This window comes from Panthera onca, chromosome B3, assembly GCF_046562875.1.
Source record: "Panthera onca isolate mPanOnc1 chromosome B3, mPanOnc1 haplotype 2, whole genome shotgun sequence".
NCBI lineage: Eukaryota > Metazoa > Chordata > Mammalia > Carnivora > Felidae > Panthera > Panthera onca.
In genome coordinates, this window is record NC_138344.1 from 45,992,609 (window position 1) to 46,008,049 (window position 15,441).

Sequence of the window (15,441 nt, forward strand, 5' to 3'; positions counted from 1 at the left end):
CAAACAGGCTTTTGCCTGAAAGGCGGGATGCCAGCGTTATCTTTCCTGAGTGGGCTCATAAATACAGATTCTTTGGAGAGAGGTGCGTATAATCAGTGCACGAGCCAGCATTTTGCATGTGCGATGAACAGATGTGGCTGCATTATTCAGTCTCCCTATTTGACTTTCCTACGAAGACGTACTTCAGAAAATGGGATGTCGACGAACACATCTTCCCAAGTGAAAACAACCCATGCCAAGAGGAGTTTCGAATGTTCCAGTTAACCATTTGTCATGCTGGTTCCTTATTGACTTCTCTGCCTCAAATGTTGTGACGTGCCGTGTCACTTCAAGTTTTCCTTCTAAAGATGAAATAATTTCTAATTGTATTTTGTGTGAAACGACATTCACACCGAAATGCATCACACTGTAGTAGACAAATGTTGGTTTTGACTCCGCGTTTTATCTTCTTTTTTTTACCCTATCGCACAACGTGACATCCATACTAAAAGGGAGTGCATAACATACATAGGTACGGTTTAAAAAATGGTTTTAAAAATGAACACCTGGCATTACCACCCGAGTGACAAGTACCGTCTTGGTGGCCCCTGGAACGCTGGTGGTCACTTCCTGCTTCCTTAGAGGTACCACGGTGGTGGTGTTGTGGCAGTGGTGTTACTGCTTTTAACTTAGGATTTTATCACTTATGTATTCATCTCTAACAATATAGTTTAGTCTTGCTTGTATTATACTATATATATATATATATATATATATATATGTATATATATATATATATATATTTTATGCCTTTGTGTGAATACACAAACCCATGAGTGCTCCCTTAAATTTTGCACCCTGGGTGCCTCACTGATTATCATCCCCCTAGGGTCAGCCCTGTTCCTGTTGTGTATGTAGCTTTGGTTCATCTTTGTCACTCCCGGTTAGCATTCCATTATATACCACAGAATATACCACAGAATATATATATATATATACCACATATATATACCACAGAATATATAAAATACCATTATATACCACAGAATATACCACAGTTCTTTTACGTGTCACCCTGGCAGACATTTGGGCTGTTTCTGGTCGTCAAGACTTCAGGCTGATAGGAGTTTTCTTTTCCGTGCTTCCTGGCATGCATGTGCATAGGCTCGGTAGGGTTTATAGCCGAGAGTGTTTTCGTGTTGTTTTTAAAAAGTGATATTTTAAATTCCTTCTGGTTCACTAAATGATAATACATGCCAATTCAATGCAAATGTAAATCTTGGTATTTTATTGTAAATCTTGGTATTTAAAATTTTTTTTTAACGTTTACTTATTTTTGAGAGACAGAGTGTGAGCGGGGGGGAAGGGCAGAAAGAGAGGGAGACACCGAATCGGAAGCAGGCTCCAGGCTCCGAGCTGTCCGCACAGAGCCTGATGTGGGGCTCAAACTCACGAGCCGTGAGATCATGACCTGAGCCGAAGTCAGACGTTTAACTGACTGAGCCACCCAGGCGCCCCAAATCTTGGTATTTTAGACATGATGGGACATACTGTTCACTTTACTATCTATCATTTCTAGACACACACACAACACACTTCACTGAAAAGTGTGGTCAGGTGCTTTTGCAGGCAGATTAGCATTCAGGACAGAAGGTGACATTGACCAAGCTGTTCTTCCCGCCCCCCTCCCCATCACCACACTCCTATCCTTTAGTCTTGTGGGTCTTTCCAAAGGAAATTAAAGTGAATCATACAAGACAATCTTAAAATTGATTGCATCAGAGGCAGATGTCTTTTAGGGATTTGTGTTTCACCAGCTCTGCTGTATCCTGCTCTGAGAAGAGCAGGCGAGTTATGAGCTGTGCAGAGCTGAGCCTGTGTGAATGTCAGGGAAGGTTGTTTAGTGTGCACAGTGTGTTCTCTGAGTTGCTTGAAGCACATACATATCCAAGTCCTGACATGTCTCGTATTTCCTTCCCATGCTTTGTGATGGAATTTGCTGGTTAAAGCATCATTCTTTCATTTACTGGACAGTTTGAAACTTGGTATCTAACTCTTTGAGGTAAGTTTTCCCTTAGCTTTTGTTGTAAGCATTATTGAAAGAGAAAAATTGGACTTATTGCCATAGTAATTTAATTGTTAGAGTGACCAACTGTCCAGCTTTCATGCTATCATTATAGTTTTAGGAGAATTCTACTTTTACTGGTTTGAGTCAGTGAAATAATTGTATAATTTGTATGATGGCAGCTATTAGTTTAATTAGAATTTTTCTTTTAGTGAGATGAATTGTCTTAAAGGATGTGTACTTTGGGACATACGACTAGCGATTAATTGGAATTTCACTTTATTGAAGCATTAGTTTTGTAATGAAAAAGTACCTTTCCAGCATGGTTCAAAAAAACGGATCAGAATAAACTAGGAAGGAAATATGGAAAATTTGACTTAACTGTAAAAGACATTGTAAATTAGGACAAAGAATCTAAAATGGCTCTTATTTGTACTTATATTTGCATATATTACTATTTAATCAGAGATCTAATCAGGAAATTTTTAGTTACAAATATTTGAATACAGTTACATAATATAATTTTATTCATTTACTTATCTTAATTTTTTAAAATGTTTGTTTTTGAGAAAGAGAGAGAGAAAGAAAATGAGAGGGTATGGGGGAGGGGCAGAGAGAGAGGGAGACAAAATCCCAAGCAGGCTCCGTGCCATCAGTTCAGAGCCCAATGTGGGGCTTGAACTCACGACCCGTGAGATCATGACCGGAGCCGAAAGAATCAGATGATTAACCATCTGGGTCACTCAGGTTCCCCCATAATAAAGTTTTTAAAAGCTCAGTTTAGAATAGTGAAACTGTACACCTCCTTTAAATCTAAACTTTATTTCAACTTTATGCAACATTGTTTATATAACTTGGGTTTCCAGATAAAGTAACCATTCCAGAGGAGGAATAAGATCATTTGTTTTTCACATTGGGTCTTCATTAAAGCTCATCTGATGTTTCCCTTCAGTTTTTTAGAGTTTCTGTTACATCTCACAAAGGTTTTCTCCTGGGTTGGTTGGAGTTGTAGGCCATCCGTGTTTTCGGAGCAAAATGTCATTCTGAACAGAAAACATAAAGCAAACAGAGCATCAGCTTTTAGATGGAGCTTATTGAAGTGTTTCATCCTTTGTAAATAAATACTCAATTTATGTAATGCATGCTGTTTTTAAAAAATTAGATTCTTATGTTCACAAATATTTTCATAACTTCAGAGAAAAACCAAACCCAAGTCTGTAAAAGCAATCAGTGTAAGGCTGCTTCCTAGAGCTCTGCACTGGGGTGATTTCAGCTCTGTGAGAACAGAAAGTCCTCGGGGCTGTTCTCCTTTTTTCTCCCCAACCACAGCACGTCAAAGATTTGAGGGTAACTATTGTTCCTTTCACTGCATTGCCCTTACTCCAGGGCAAACATTTGCAGTTCCTTCAACTGTTCCTCACAAGGCAGGCTTCTCTCCCCAGCCTTCTTTCTTTGGGCAGGCTCCAGGTTGCCAGTGCTGTTCTTAAAGGTCCCTGGGCATGAGGCCACTGTCACCAGCCTCTGCCGGGCTCAGCCCTGTAAGCCCAGCCCCTTTCTCTTATTGGTGCAGACACTGTGCAGCTCGAGAAGACATCGCTCTGTGTTTGGGGTCTCTCTTGGAGACCAACCGTTAGACTGCTCTGACTGTTCATTAGCTTGGCCTGAGATGCTGTTTGCTAACTTGTATCCATTAGGACGAAAGTGTCAATAGTCACAAAGAATTCTAGTTTATGGTTTTTCTTCTTTCTTTCTTTCTTTCTTTCTTTCTTTCTTTCTTTCTTTCTCTTTCCCTGCCTGCCTGCCTTCCTTCCTCTCTTTTTTTGAATTACATCTAAGGTCAAGTCTTCATTAAATCAGACTTTTATAATTAAAATAGTGTATAAGGCAGACGGAGAAGGACAAATACTGCATGGTATCACTTATATGTGGAATCCCCCCCCCCCCCAAAAAAAAGTAAAAGTCATAGAAACAGTAGAAAAGTGATTCCCAGGGCTTGGAGGGAGGGGAGATAGGGAGAGGTTGGTGAAAGGGTACAAACTTTCAACTATAAGATGAATAAGGTCTGAGGATCTAATGTAAAACACAGTGACTATAGTTGGTAACTCTGTACTATGTATGTGTTAGGTGATGAATGTGTTAGTTAACTGGATGGGGAGGATCCTTTCACATGTATACATATATCAAATCACACTGATGTACACTTTAAATATCTTAATTTTGTCAATTATATCTCAAGAAAGCTAAAATAAAGAGTATTATGAGTAATTTGTGAATGCAATTTTGAAAAATTCAAATGGTAAAGATATAAGTGAAGTCAAATATTAAAAGGTCCTCTTTGCCATCACCCTTCATCAATATCACTCTCCTCCACTTTCCTGGTTTGGCTTATGTATTTCCAGACCTGTTTCTATGCATTTATACATATATCAATGTTCATATGCAAACATAAATAATTCTTTTTTTTAATGTTTATTTATTTTTGACAGAGAGAGAGAGAGAGAGCGCGCGCAAGCATGAGCGGGGGAGGGGCAGAGAGAGAGGGAGACACAGAATCTGAAGCAGGCTCCAGGCTCCGAGCTCTCAGCACAGAGCCCGACACAGGGCTCGAACTCACGGACTGTGAGATCATGACCTGAGCCAAAGTCGGACGCTCAACCGACTGAGCCACCCAGGTGTCCCAAACAGAAGAATTCTTAATAGAAGTGGGATTATAATGTATGTATTTTTGTCTGTAATGTATGTATGATGTATGGATTTTTCTGAAATTTTTCATTGTCATCAAGGAATGTACTTGGAGACCTGTTCATAACAATCCATATGAATCTATTTCATTCTTTTTCACTTCCTGCACGATATCCCATTGTATGGATATACCACCGCACATTATAGCCACTTTCCTGTTGATGGACATTGAGATTTTCCCAATGGTTTACCATTTACAGATAGTACTGCAATAGACATTTTTGTATCTATATATGTTTTGTGGATGTTTGGAGTATTTATCCAGGAGAGACACCTAGAGTTAAAATTCTGGGTCTTAGGTGTATTTAAAATTTTGATAATGTAAGCTCCATGAGACCGAAGGCTTTGTCTATTCTGTTCACTGCTGTATACCTAGCATAAAGTAGGTGCTCACTAAATGTTAGTCATTGAATGAAATACTCCTGCAGAAGCTCCATAATTTACATTCCCACGAATAGTGTATGAGAATGCCCGTTTCTCCACTCCTTTACCAACTCTGGATATTGTCTGTTTTTTAATTCCTGCCAAACTAATGGGTGACCAGTGCTAATTTCATTGATCTTTGTTTTGCATTTACATGATTACTGTGGAAATTGAACATTTTCTCATTATGTTCAGCCGATCACTTTTTATGTCCTGCTGTAGAATCAATGTTATCCGTCCTGTCTCTTCAACCACAACGGGCCCTTTCATCCCTGACTCTGTGTCTTTGGAAGAGAAAATCACCTCTCACCGAATTCCTCCCATGGAGGCACAGAGCGAGTTACTTAACCATTTTTTCCCCCTTGTAGTTAGCAGAGAGATTAAGAGCTATGAGGTTGAATATTTACACCCTGGCTCTGGGATTACGGATTGTGGAGGTGCTCAAAAATTGGTAGTTGTTATTAGTCTCACGAGACATATATTGTGAATTCCATTTATCACGGAAGAACTGAGTCAGAGCGGTGCAGTCGGTGTCTGAGGCTACACAGGTGGCGACCAGCAAGTGGAATTTGAGCTTAGGACTGGCAGAAGTGGGTCAGTGGATTCTGCCTACATTACTGCTTTGCTCGCTGCCTGTCTCTCCGGGAATGCCTCCTGGCCTCCCCAAAGCCTGTTGTAGCACAGCACCCCTGACCCGATGTCTTTCTTCTAGGCTTCCTAGACCATGCAATACTAGACCTTCACTTACACAAAGTGTGGTCCGTGTGCCAGCAACATCAGCAGCACCTGGGAGCTTGTTACAGATGCAGAATTTCAGGCCCCGCCCAACCTGCATTTTAATTGCATTTCAACACGATTCCCAGATGATTCCTGTGCACATTAAGGCTTGAGAAGCACTGGGATGGAGCGTGTTATTAGTAAAATTAATGCGTCTTGTTTTCCTAATTAGGCCCTGGAATTTCTTTATACAGAGTTACAGCTCAGATTTTTTTGCTTTCCCCTAATGGCACCTCATAGTGTGAAGATACACAGGGAGGCACTGAGTACTTGCAACTTAAAAAACAATGGGTCCCACAACCCCTTCTCTTTGTCCAGCATGTACCTCTTACAGCTCCAAGGAAGGGTTTGATACGCATGTATATTAATGTCCAGCCCTGCAACTCTGCTGGCTTAGACTAAGGAAAGTCAAATTCATGGGGCCAAGATTAATAGAGGAAGGGACTGTTGGAAACAGTGCATGGGCAGTAAATAGGCAATGAATCAGACAAACCCTGAATCAGACCTGGGCCCAGACAATTAGCCCAAGCTGTGTAATGTCTATCTATGAGCCTCAGCTTCCTAATCTGCACAGCCAGTCCTACCCATTTCAGAGGGTCATTGGGAAGGTTACATGAGACTAACACTCCAGACTTAATTCTGTGCCCACCATGCGGTGGGAGCTCTGTAAACGCCATTCCCTTCCCTCTAGCCCTTTCCTTCTTTAGAACCGTGTGGGTAAGCACCAGTGAGAAGGTTGTGTTGTGTTTTATACAGCTTTTCAGGTCAAGTCACAGAGAATCGTCATGGTGAACAGCCACTAGAACTGAGGAATTACCATCTAGCTGAGAGAATGCGGGGAAGGGTGGTTTTCAGAAGTAGAGCTCTTCTAAAGGGCCAGAAAGTCATGCAAGAATAGCTAAGTGTATACGAGGAGAGAAACAGTTTAATTTTCTCAAATTGATCATGTGGAGAAATCTGTTGGCAAGCTGCAGAGTATGCTCTTAGTAATTGCCAGGATTTTGTATCCCAGGGAGATAAAATCTCAGAGCGCTGTTGTGTAAAGGACTCCGGGGCATAAATCTGCCATGGGACCGCTCCTGGCCATGAAGCCTGTGGGGGGAGGGAGGAATGTAGTTCAGAGGTGAGAGGCCTGCTGTTTTCCATCCCTACTGAGGACAAGCCAAAGAGAGAAATGGGCTTTCCAACAAAGGAAGGTGGGAGAGGAGAGACAAGTTTCCTGAATACAGTGGGGAGGAGGAGGAATGGTCTGGGGAAGGACAGAATTCTCCTTTCGTGGAGAACTGCAGAACTATAGAAAAGCATGGTTGCCATGGCAAAATATGTTGGACATCCCTCTGCTCTGCTGATAGGACTGAAGGCACAGCTGGACCACCCTTTCTTTCTTTTATGTCCTACTCTGTCCCCAACCCCTTATTGTCCCTGGGGACCTTGGGGCCAAGGGAGATGTTAAATCACACAGAGTAGCATTTCTTAAGGCTTACTCCATTGGTCCACATCAGAATTTCTTAGGGCTTTTATTAGCAAATGTGTGTCCTGGGTCCCTTCACAAACCGCCATAAATCAGGAGCTCTGGAGGGGGCTCCAGGAATTCTGCATATTTAATAAGCTTCCCACTGACTCTTTGGCACTCTAAGATTTGAAAGGCACCATCGCAGAATGAGATTTTGAGATTGTGATCTGTTACAAGCATTTCTCTGGGTGAACAATAAAAAGGAAATGTCACAACTTGGTCCTTGCCAAAGTACGGTCCTTGGACATCTCCTGGTGATTCACCTGCATGCTGAAGTTTGAAAAGCACTGCGCCACTGAGGTGGTTTCTCAAACTCCAGAGGCAGGTAGCTGTTAACCACAGGCAGTGGGAAGAGGCTGGACTGGGAGTCAGAAGACCTTGGTCCTTCCACCTATGGCTGTGTGAACTCAGGATGGTCATTTCACATTTCTGAGCATCTATAAGCCATCAGGAGGACATGATAATGCACACTTTATGATATAAATGTAAGTATTAATTACGGAAGTGCTGGTACATGCAGGTGCATGACAGGTGTCAGGGAAGGCTGTGTTTGCACTCACCGTTGCTGGGTTTCTCCCGCCTTGACTCTGATGGTCTTTGCAACAAGACCCGAGTAGAGGGGCCTTCTGCTCCATGGGATGATGGTTTGGACCGTGTTCCAGACATTGGTCCATACTGCGCCATTTTCCCACTTGAACTTGATCATGACCAACTCACCGATATCCAAATCCAACGTGATAAGGAAGGAATAGGTTTTATTACTAGTAATTTCTTGATCCCTTGAAGATACAAAGGAAATCAGACCCAGTTTATCTGTAACAGCAAAGTCATGTTTGAGCACATGCAGGATATGTTAGGCTTGCCTGAGTGACTTAGGGAGGTCTTTTCTGTTGCTTTTCCCAAACTGGTGTTGGACAGACTATTTTTAGAAAAAGCAATGGTATGCGAGACTATTAATATTGGGAAAACCATGCTACATCCTATGTTAGGATATTTTTATTTATTTATTTATTTATTTATTTATTTATTTATTTAGAATATCCCAAGCAGTCTCCACTCTGTCAGCAAAAAAACCTTATGTGGGGCTTGAACTCACAAACTGTGAGATCATGACCTGAGCCCAAATCAAGAGTCAGATACTTAACTGACTGAGCCACCCAGGGGCCACTGTGTTAGCATATTTAAAAGGCTCTGAGAGTTCTGACATAGTGAATCTGGTAACCTTCTTTAGCTCAGGTTTCCTAGCTTCAACACTAACACATCAGGAAAGAGAAGACAATGGGGCTTTGGCAATGACCTCGGGGCAGTTCAGCTCTCTGTGGGTTTAAGTAAAGCCACACCACACTCTTTATTTTCCCACTAGTGCTTTTTTTTCTCCCTATATGAATAGAAACAACAAAGTATAACAGTAACAGAAAACCACATGTTTAGGTGATGGACCAATTTGGAGCAAGATTTAAATGCAGGTCCTTAGATATCATTAGCAGCTTTACTCACTAATCTCCAAGACATTAACATGTCCCAACATTGACTGAGCAGCATGGAAAGCCACAGTGACTTCCCACTATGGAGCTATTTCCCGGGAGAGATCTAGGACAGTGCAGAGGTAACCCTGGGTTTAGGGCGAGACCGATAGATGGAGGGTTCCCCTGCACAGCTCGCCATCGCTCTTCCTGCAGAATGTTGTCAAGAATTGTTCAGGAATCCATCTACCCTGCTCGGCTGTGAGCATACTAGGGCTAGGGTCCTCTACCTCTGGGGCATAGCACAAACACTTGCTGAACGATGGAATCAATGTGATTGATGATCAGAGATCCAAAGCTGGGGGCCATTTTCCAGACCTGAGGACTGTCCCTGGAGCAGGTGGAGTGTCACTTCCCAGGAAGACCCCATGCTGAGGGTGGAGATGCTGAGAAAAAGCAGCCTTTTTCTGGCCAGTGAAGCTGGTGAGCCTCTGAGGGAGGCATGAGGCCACTGTTTGCCTTGTGAGCAGGTGTGTAACAGGGCAAAGGACAGATGGGCAGGCTGGCAGTGCAGGCTGACCGAGATGGGAAATGTGTGCGAAGTTGAAACTAGTTTTATTTCTGTGTTACGGTTCTCAGACCTCACTGGAAAGGGACTCCGGGCCGTCCTGTGGACACCTGCTCCAGCCCTCCCTGCTCCTCCCTGCCCAGCTCTTCTTCCTGCACTGTGGATGGCTCTCACCACCTCCGGCTTCCCTCTCCACTCAGCTCACAGGGCAATGAACCGTCGCAAACCCGGGTAGTTCCATCATAAAGCAATCTGCGGGGCTGGGCTCGGGGGTACGTCCCGTCTGAAAGATGTTTGGAACAGTCATATGGGCTGAGAAGAATAAGCTGTGTCCGGCCTGACCCTTGAAAAGCACAGGGTCCATCTAGACCCTGCGAGAAAAAGCAGCACGTCGTCACCAGAGACGGGGCTGCACCTTGTACTCACAGAGTGATGGTAATTTTCTGGTTTTCCTCTTTTGTTCCCAGGAGTGTCATAGTAAACGTTGGTTCTACTGGTTTCTCAAGTTGGTTGATGAACTGGATCTTGAACTGGTAATGATACACTGAAGTGAAAAGGTGGAGGGGGAAAAGGAGAGACAGAATTTAAGTGGATGTTTTAAGTTAAAAATCTTATACTTTTAAAATTTAAAAATGCAGAGGGTAAAGTCTAGATGGGTTGATACCAACATTTTTTCCCCCTGGGTGGTGGGATTATGAATGCTTTATATATTTTTCTTTTTCTTTCTCTGTATTTGCTAAATGTCTACAGGGGACGTCTGGTGTATTTGTAATACAATAATCACTATCCAACAGAAGGCAGAATAGGAATCTGGTATACCTAGCATTCTCACCCATTTCTAGATACAATCCTGTTGGACTAGTCCCCTTTCAGAAATTGGTAGTTAGTATTTGTTAAGAGTCCCCTTTCATAAATTGAAGGATATTATCACCTTTCAGGCATCTGACAAAAGCGAGAGAATACACTGTCATTTTTTAGCTTTGCCTCTTGTTTGATGGGGTCACTTTTGGGGTGGACAGAGCTCTAATTAAGAAGCATATGCCCTAATGACCACATCTCTGTATTCTGGAACAGTTCCTGGGCACTAGCTCTGTGGGTGTCAAGGAGAACATTTTCTGATGGAAATAAGATAACTCTAGTTCTGGCACTTGGGCCTAAAATGTTTCCATCTTGTCAAATGCTCAGAAAGTCCTTCTACTGGGCTGTTTAGAGAGGGGAACTTATTTTACTCTTCTTTACCTAAATACAGTCTATATATAATTACTACAAGTACACTCCTTGCTATTAGATGGGTTCGTTAAACTCTTCACAGGGCATCCTCTCATTTATTCGTCATAACAACCCTATGAAGTAGGTATTGTCATCATCGACCCCCTTTTATAAATAAGAAACCTGGGGCCCAAGAGGTGAAGGGACATGTTCAAGATCACATAGGAGAGTCTGACTCTTCACTTGGACCTACTGCTAAGGCTCCTAAGATGGCCTTGACTTCCCCTGCGTTGTCACAGCCGTCTATTGGGCTGTTTCTGAAATTAGCCCACCTCATTCCAAAATGGCTGGTTGCTGCTTGGACTTCTCTCTTTTGCTGTCCACATATTCTCTAAATACCTGTAGGGTTTTAGCTCCAACGTGGCAAACAGGTTTCATAGGGTATGCCAAGTCCACTTGATTGATAGGACTGCCCAGAGCCCTGTGTTGAGATGGGTTCTGAGGCTACACCCAGGTTCTTGGGAAGACTGGTGTCTGCCTTGGGCAAAGGAGAGGGATTTATGGCATGCTTGCTGTGTATTTGCCCTTCCTGTTCTAGGTAATAATTAATCCAGTAATCCTGATACAGTGCCTTCCACATAGTAGGTGTCTAATAAATTTTGTGGGATGAACACACTGACAGTTTGCTCTGGAGTAAAAAGAAGGGTATTCACATTAAGCAGGATGGAAGTCACCTGTGAGAATCCAACACCCGAGTTTCAAGCTGTGTTGTAGGAGAATTCCCACCGGAAAGCATAGATCGTGGCACTAGCCACTTGTTCATCCATCCCATGTATCCAGCGTGTGGAAATTCACCCTCTTTGTGAATCAACCTACTACCTGCCAAATGATGCATTTCTACTGGAAGTTGGTAGCTATGTGCAAACCTGGCAGCAGCTCATGGTGTGTTTGCCAACACCCCAGCTGCGGTGTCCTGGTTTGCCTGTATTGCTGGGATTCTGGGTTATTTACCCAACCCACCCCTTTGACATAAATCAACCTTCTCATTTGGTCTTGCGGTGGATTAGCTTATGTTCCTGGGGTTATCTCTAGGGTTTGCTCTGAAGCACCAAAGTTTATTCATGTATTTTTATGTTCCCAGCAAGAACCAAACACTAACAGTTGATTTATAGGCCATGAAGTTTTCTGCTTTAGGTAGGAGCCAGCTTGGGCATCATCTGGCCTCTTGGACAGCGCCCCGTGCATAATAGGTGCTCAGGTCCTTAAGCTCAGATCCTTAAGCATGGGATAAAGTAGTTTGATGCTCTCAGGACTAGGAGGCTGTGGGTGAGAAATAGGAGAAAGGCTCTGGGCCCAGGTTCCAGAAAGGGTTCTTCAACCCTAGGTGGCAGTGATGGAGACAGGGACTCTGGCCTATCATCTCAGAAGCCTCCGAGGCCTTATGCTATTTGGGGTCTGTCAAGAGAAGCCTGTAACGGGCAGACAGTGTTGTAAGTTGAACAGAGGCAAAAGGAAAGGTCCTTCCAAAGACACAGGCTGTAGGTGTGGGCGGGGCTGGATGAGGACAGGACGGGGCAGGAGGGCTGGCCTGAGGGTTAACCTCCTAACGAGGAGGCGGGGCATCTTCCAGAGTACTCAAGGAACACTCCTACCAACCAATTTTAATCCAATTTAATGTGTATTAATTGAAGTCTACTGGTGCTCGGCCCAGTGCTAAAAGCCGCTGGGGATAAAGGATAAAGGAGTACAATTGGGAGTATGCACGGTAACAACACTGGCTAATATGTATTTTGTTTACCTGTGCCAGGCACTTTGCATCTCTTATCTCGTGTAACCCTCACAACAGCTGACACTATCCTCACCTCCTTTTAGAGAAGAGGCAACTGAAGCACAGAGAGGTTACGTGACCTTTCCAGTATCACACAGCCAGATGTAAGCCCTGACCACCCGGCTCCAGGACTTGAACTTTTAAGTGTTTGTACCTGGGACCATAACTTTATATACCCTAAGGAAAAAGTTGAAGTATGGAAAGAGACTTAAGTTCGAGAGTGTCATAGCAGGATTACTTAACTAAAAATAAATCAGAAGCACCTTGGATAGTCACCAACAGAGGAAAGACTATGGACTAATAATGACCATTATGATAACTACCATTCAGCTGTTTACCATGTCTCAGACACAGAGCTAATCGGTTCACGTAATTATCTCATTTCTCATTAACGACGACTTTGTGAGATGCCCACTCTATCCTCCCTCCGCAGTGGGGGAAGTTAAGTAACTTGTCCATTGTCACGCAGCTAAGGGCTGGTAAAGCTGCAATTAGGGGTGAGTCTGCTGATTCTGGGTTCATGTTCCCAACCATGTGATTTACTCTTATGAAGTCATTAAAAGACATTTTTGGAGCAATTTCAATCCTTATAAAAGAAGTGGAAAACGAAAACAAAAACAACCCCAAACAACAACCAGGATACAAAACTGCATATCTAACATGAGACCAACTTTATAAAACAGAACACACAGGAGGGAGATTCATAAAAATATAACAGTGCTTGTCTTTGGAGAGGAAAGAGGGGTAATTTTTATTCTTCTTTACGCTTTTCTGCAAGTTTTGTGTTTTCTACAATATGCAGGGATTCTAATTAGAATTTTATTGGAAGAAGAAAAAGCTTTTAAACAGAGTAGAATGGAAAACAAGAGAACCAGAAGCCATGGCCCGGACTTAGAGGACCTTGCAGCTGGGAAGCCGAGTCACATTTGTGACCCTGGTCACCTCCTGTTTTCCTGTCTCATGGGCGTCAATGTCCATGTCTTCTCTCCCCGAGGGCAGGCTTGGTGTCATAGTAAGGCTTCTATCTCCACGAGTCTCAGCATGCACCAGGTGTCTAAGGGATATTGGGGGCTCTTTGTGTGAAAATAAGGCAGGACATCTGCTGCCTGAAGACCCTAACTGTGAATTGGCATGAGATATAACGTTCATTTGCTGAGACCCTGCTATACATCAGGCTACATACTAAGCGTTTACATACATCATTTTTGGTCCTCATAACAAGACTAAATAAGGATAACATGCTGGTCAGGTTCCATTTTCTCCACCTACCCCTGCTATCCCCATCCACTCTCTGCCCGCCCCATGGCCTACATCTCCCGGGCTCCCTTGCCAGATGGTTTCTTGTTGGGAGGCATGAGCAGGTGATGAGGGCAGAGCAGAGAAAGGTCAGGGTGTTTTTCCCTCTGCTCCCGCCTGCTTTGGAGCCGGACCACAAAGTAACTGTGCCCCACAAGTAGCTGCTGTGTGGTTTCTGTAATACCACCCACCCTCTGTAAGGAGTCCTGCCCACTCCCCGGAGCTGACCTCGGCCGGCAGAGTCCTGTTTTCTCCTGAAACCTAGAGAGGTAGGGTGTCAGTTATTCTGGTGGATTACAGACAAGGAAGCAGAGATTTGGACACATGTCCAAGGCCACCCAGAGTGTTACAAGTGGAGCAGAATTTGAACTCAGGTGTCTGTCTCATTCTAAAATCCCCTTCCCACTGTCTCCTGGGGTTCTGGTTCTGGAAGCTGCATCTGCCCTTTGACAGCAAATGGCAAACACTCAGCCCCTGAAGCAAAGCTGCTGTCAAAACCTGCCTGGAATGAAGCCATCAAGACGAAGTGCCTGCTGGGCCTCACCCACCGACATCAGTCCTGGGCTATCACTGCTGCAGATTCCTCCTGCCTGTCCCCTGAATGCCTAGCCCCTGAGTGGGGATAAATGTTTCATGTCCCTGCACTGGAGATGGGTTTTTGTCTTCCTTTGTTCTTAAACTGTGAGTAGGAGGAGATTGAATCCTACATCTGAAATGCTGTGGTTCCACGGTTCTGGGGAAAGGTGTAAAATCCAGGGGTCGGCCTGCCAGGACCCCTTTAGCATCCTTTGAATGAGAATCTCCTGTCCTCCCTCATTGTCTCCCTGGGGTGGGGCCTGTGCAGGAAGTCAGAACCCCAAAGGTGCAGAAGTGGCCTGAGTCCACCGGCTTCCCAAGAGCTCCTGAAAGATGTATGGGCTGTGGAGGGGCACAGGGGTGAGCGGACGAGGGCACCCTTGTGTCTGCAAGAGCCCAGCTGCAGAACTCAGCAGGTTGACAGCACAGAGTCCTGAATTACCTGCACTAGAAAAGTCACTTTTTTGGTGAAATCTTGAAATGACATAATTTTTGTAAATATGAAAGAGACTTTCATACTGAGAACTAATTAGATGTTCTTATTTTGGATTTTTGTGTTTTCCTTTACAAGAAAAAAAAAAAAAAAGACAATTTGCCTATCATCCCCTCTCCCTGCAACACCGGGACAATGATGCTGTTACAAAGATTAAGGAAAAAAGGGTGAGTAATTTTGCTCACTTTCCCTTCTGACATGTTTAATAAAGATTTTAAAAAATGATTTAGGAGAAATGCTTTTGATCTTGTGACTGCAAAGGGGCCAGCGCAATGCATTCCTCAGTTCAGGCAGAAGAAATTATTTTAGGTCTTAAAGATAAAGAGGATGAAACAGTCCATTAACCCTAAATGAGATCGGGCAAATGCCATCTAGAGCAGACATGTGAGGCCTCTGGAGATTCTCCGCCTATAGAGAGTCATTCTGAGATTCAAATACCCCAAGCACCCTGGATTCTGATCTCACGTGAGCCCCACTGGTGCCACTTAAAAAACAACTTAAGGGGCGCC

General features: G+C 43.6%; 1 protein-coding gene across 1 annotated transcript in view; it reads right to left on the minus strand.

Annotated features, from left to right (window-relative positions):
• Positions 1 to 2,975: 2,975 nt before the first annotated feature.
• The window catches only part of LIPC (lipase C, hepatic type), a 138,392-nt gene continuing 125,926 nt past the window's right edge, over positions 2,976 to 15,441 (minus strand). The window contains exons 7-9 of the mRNA XM_060618393.3: positions 9,957 to 10,074; positions 8,060 to 8,278; positions 2,976 to 3,087 (exon numbers count right to left, since the gene is read on the minus strand). Of these exons, the coding sequence (XP_060474376.2) occupies positions 2,976 to 3,087; positions 8,060 to 8,278; positions 9,957 to 10,074 (449 nt within the window). The remainder of the gene's footprint in view (positions 3,088 to 8,059; positions 8,279 to 9,956; positions 10,075 to 15,441) is intronic.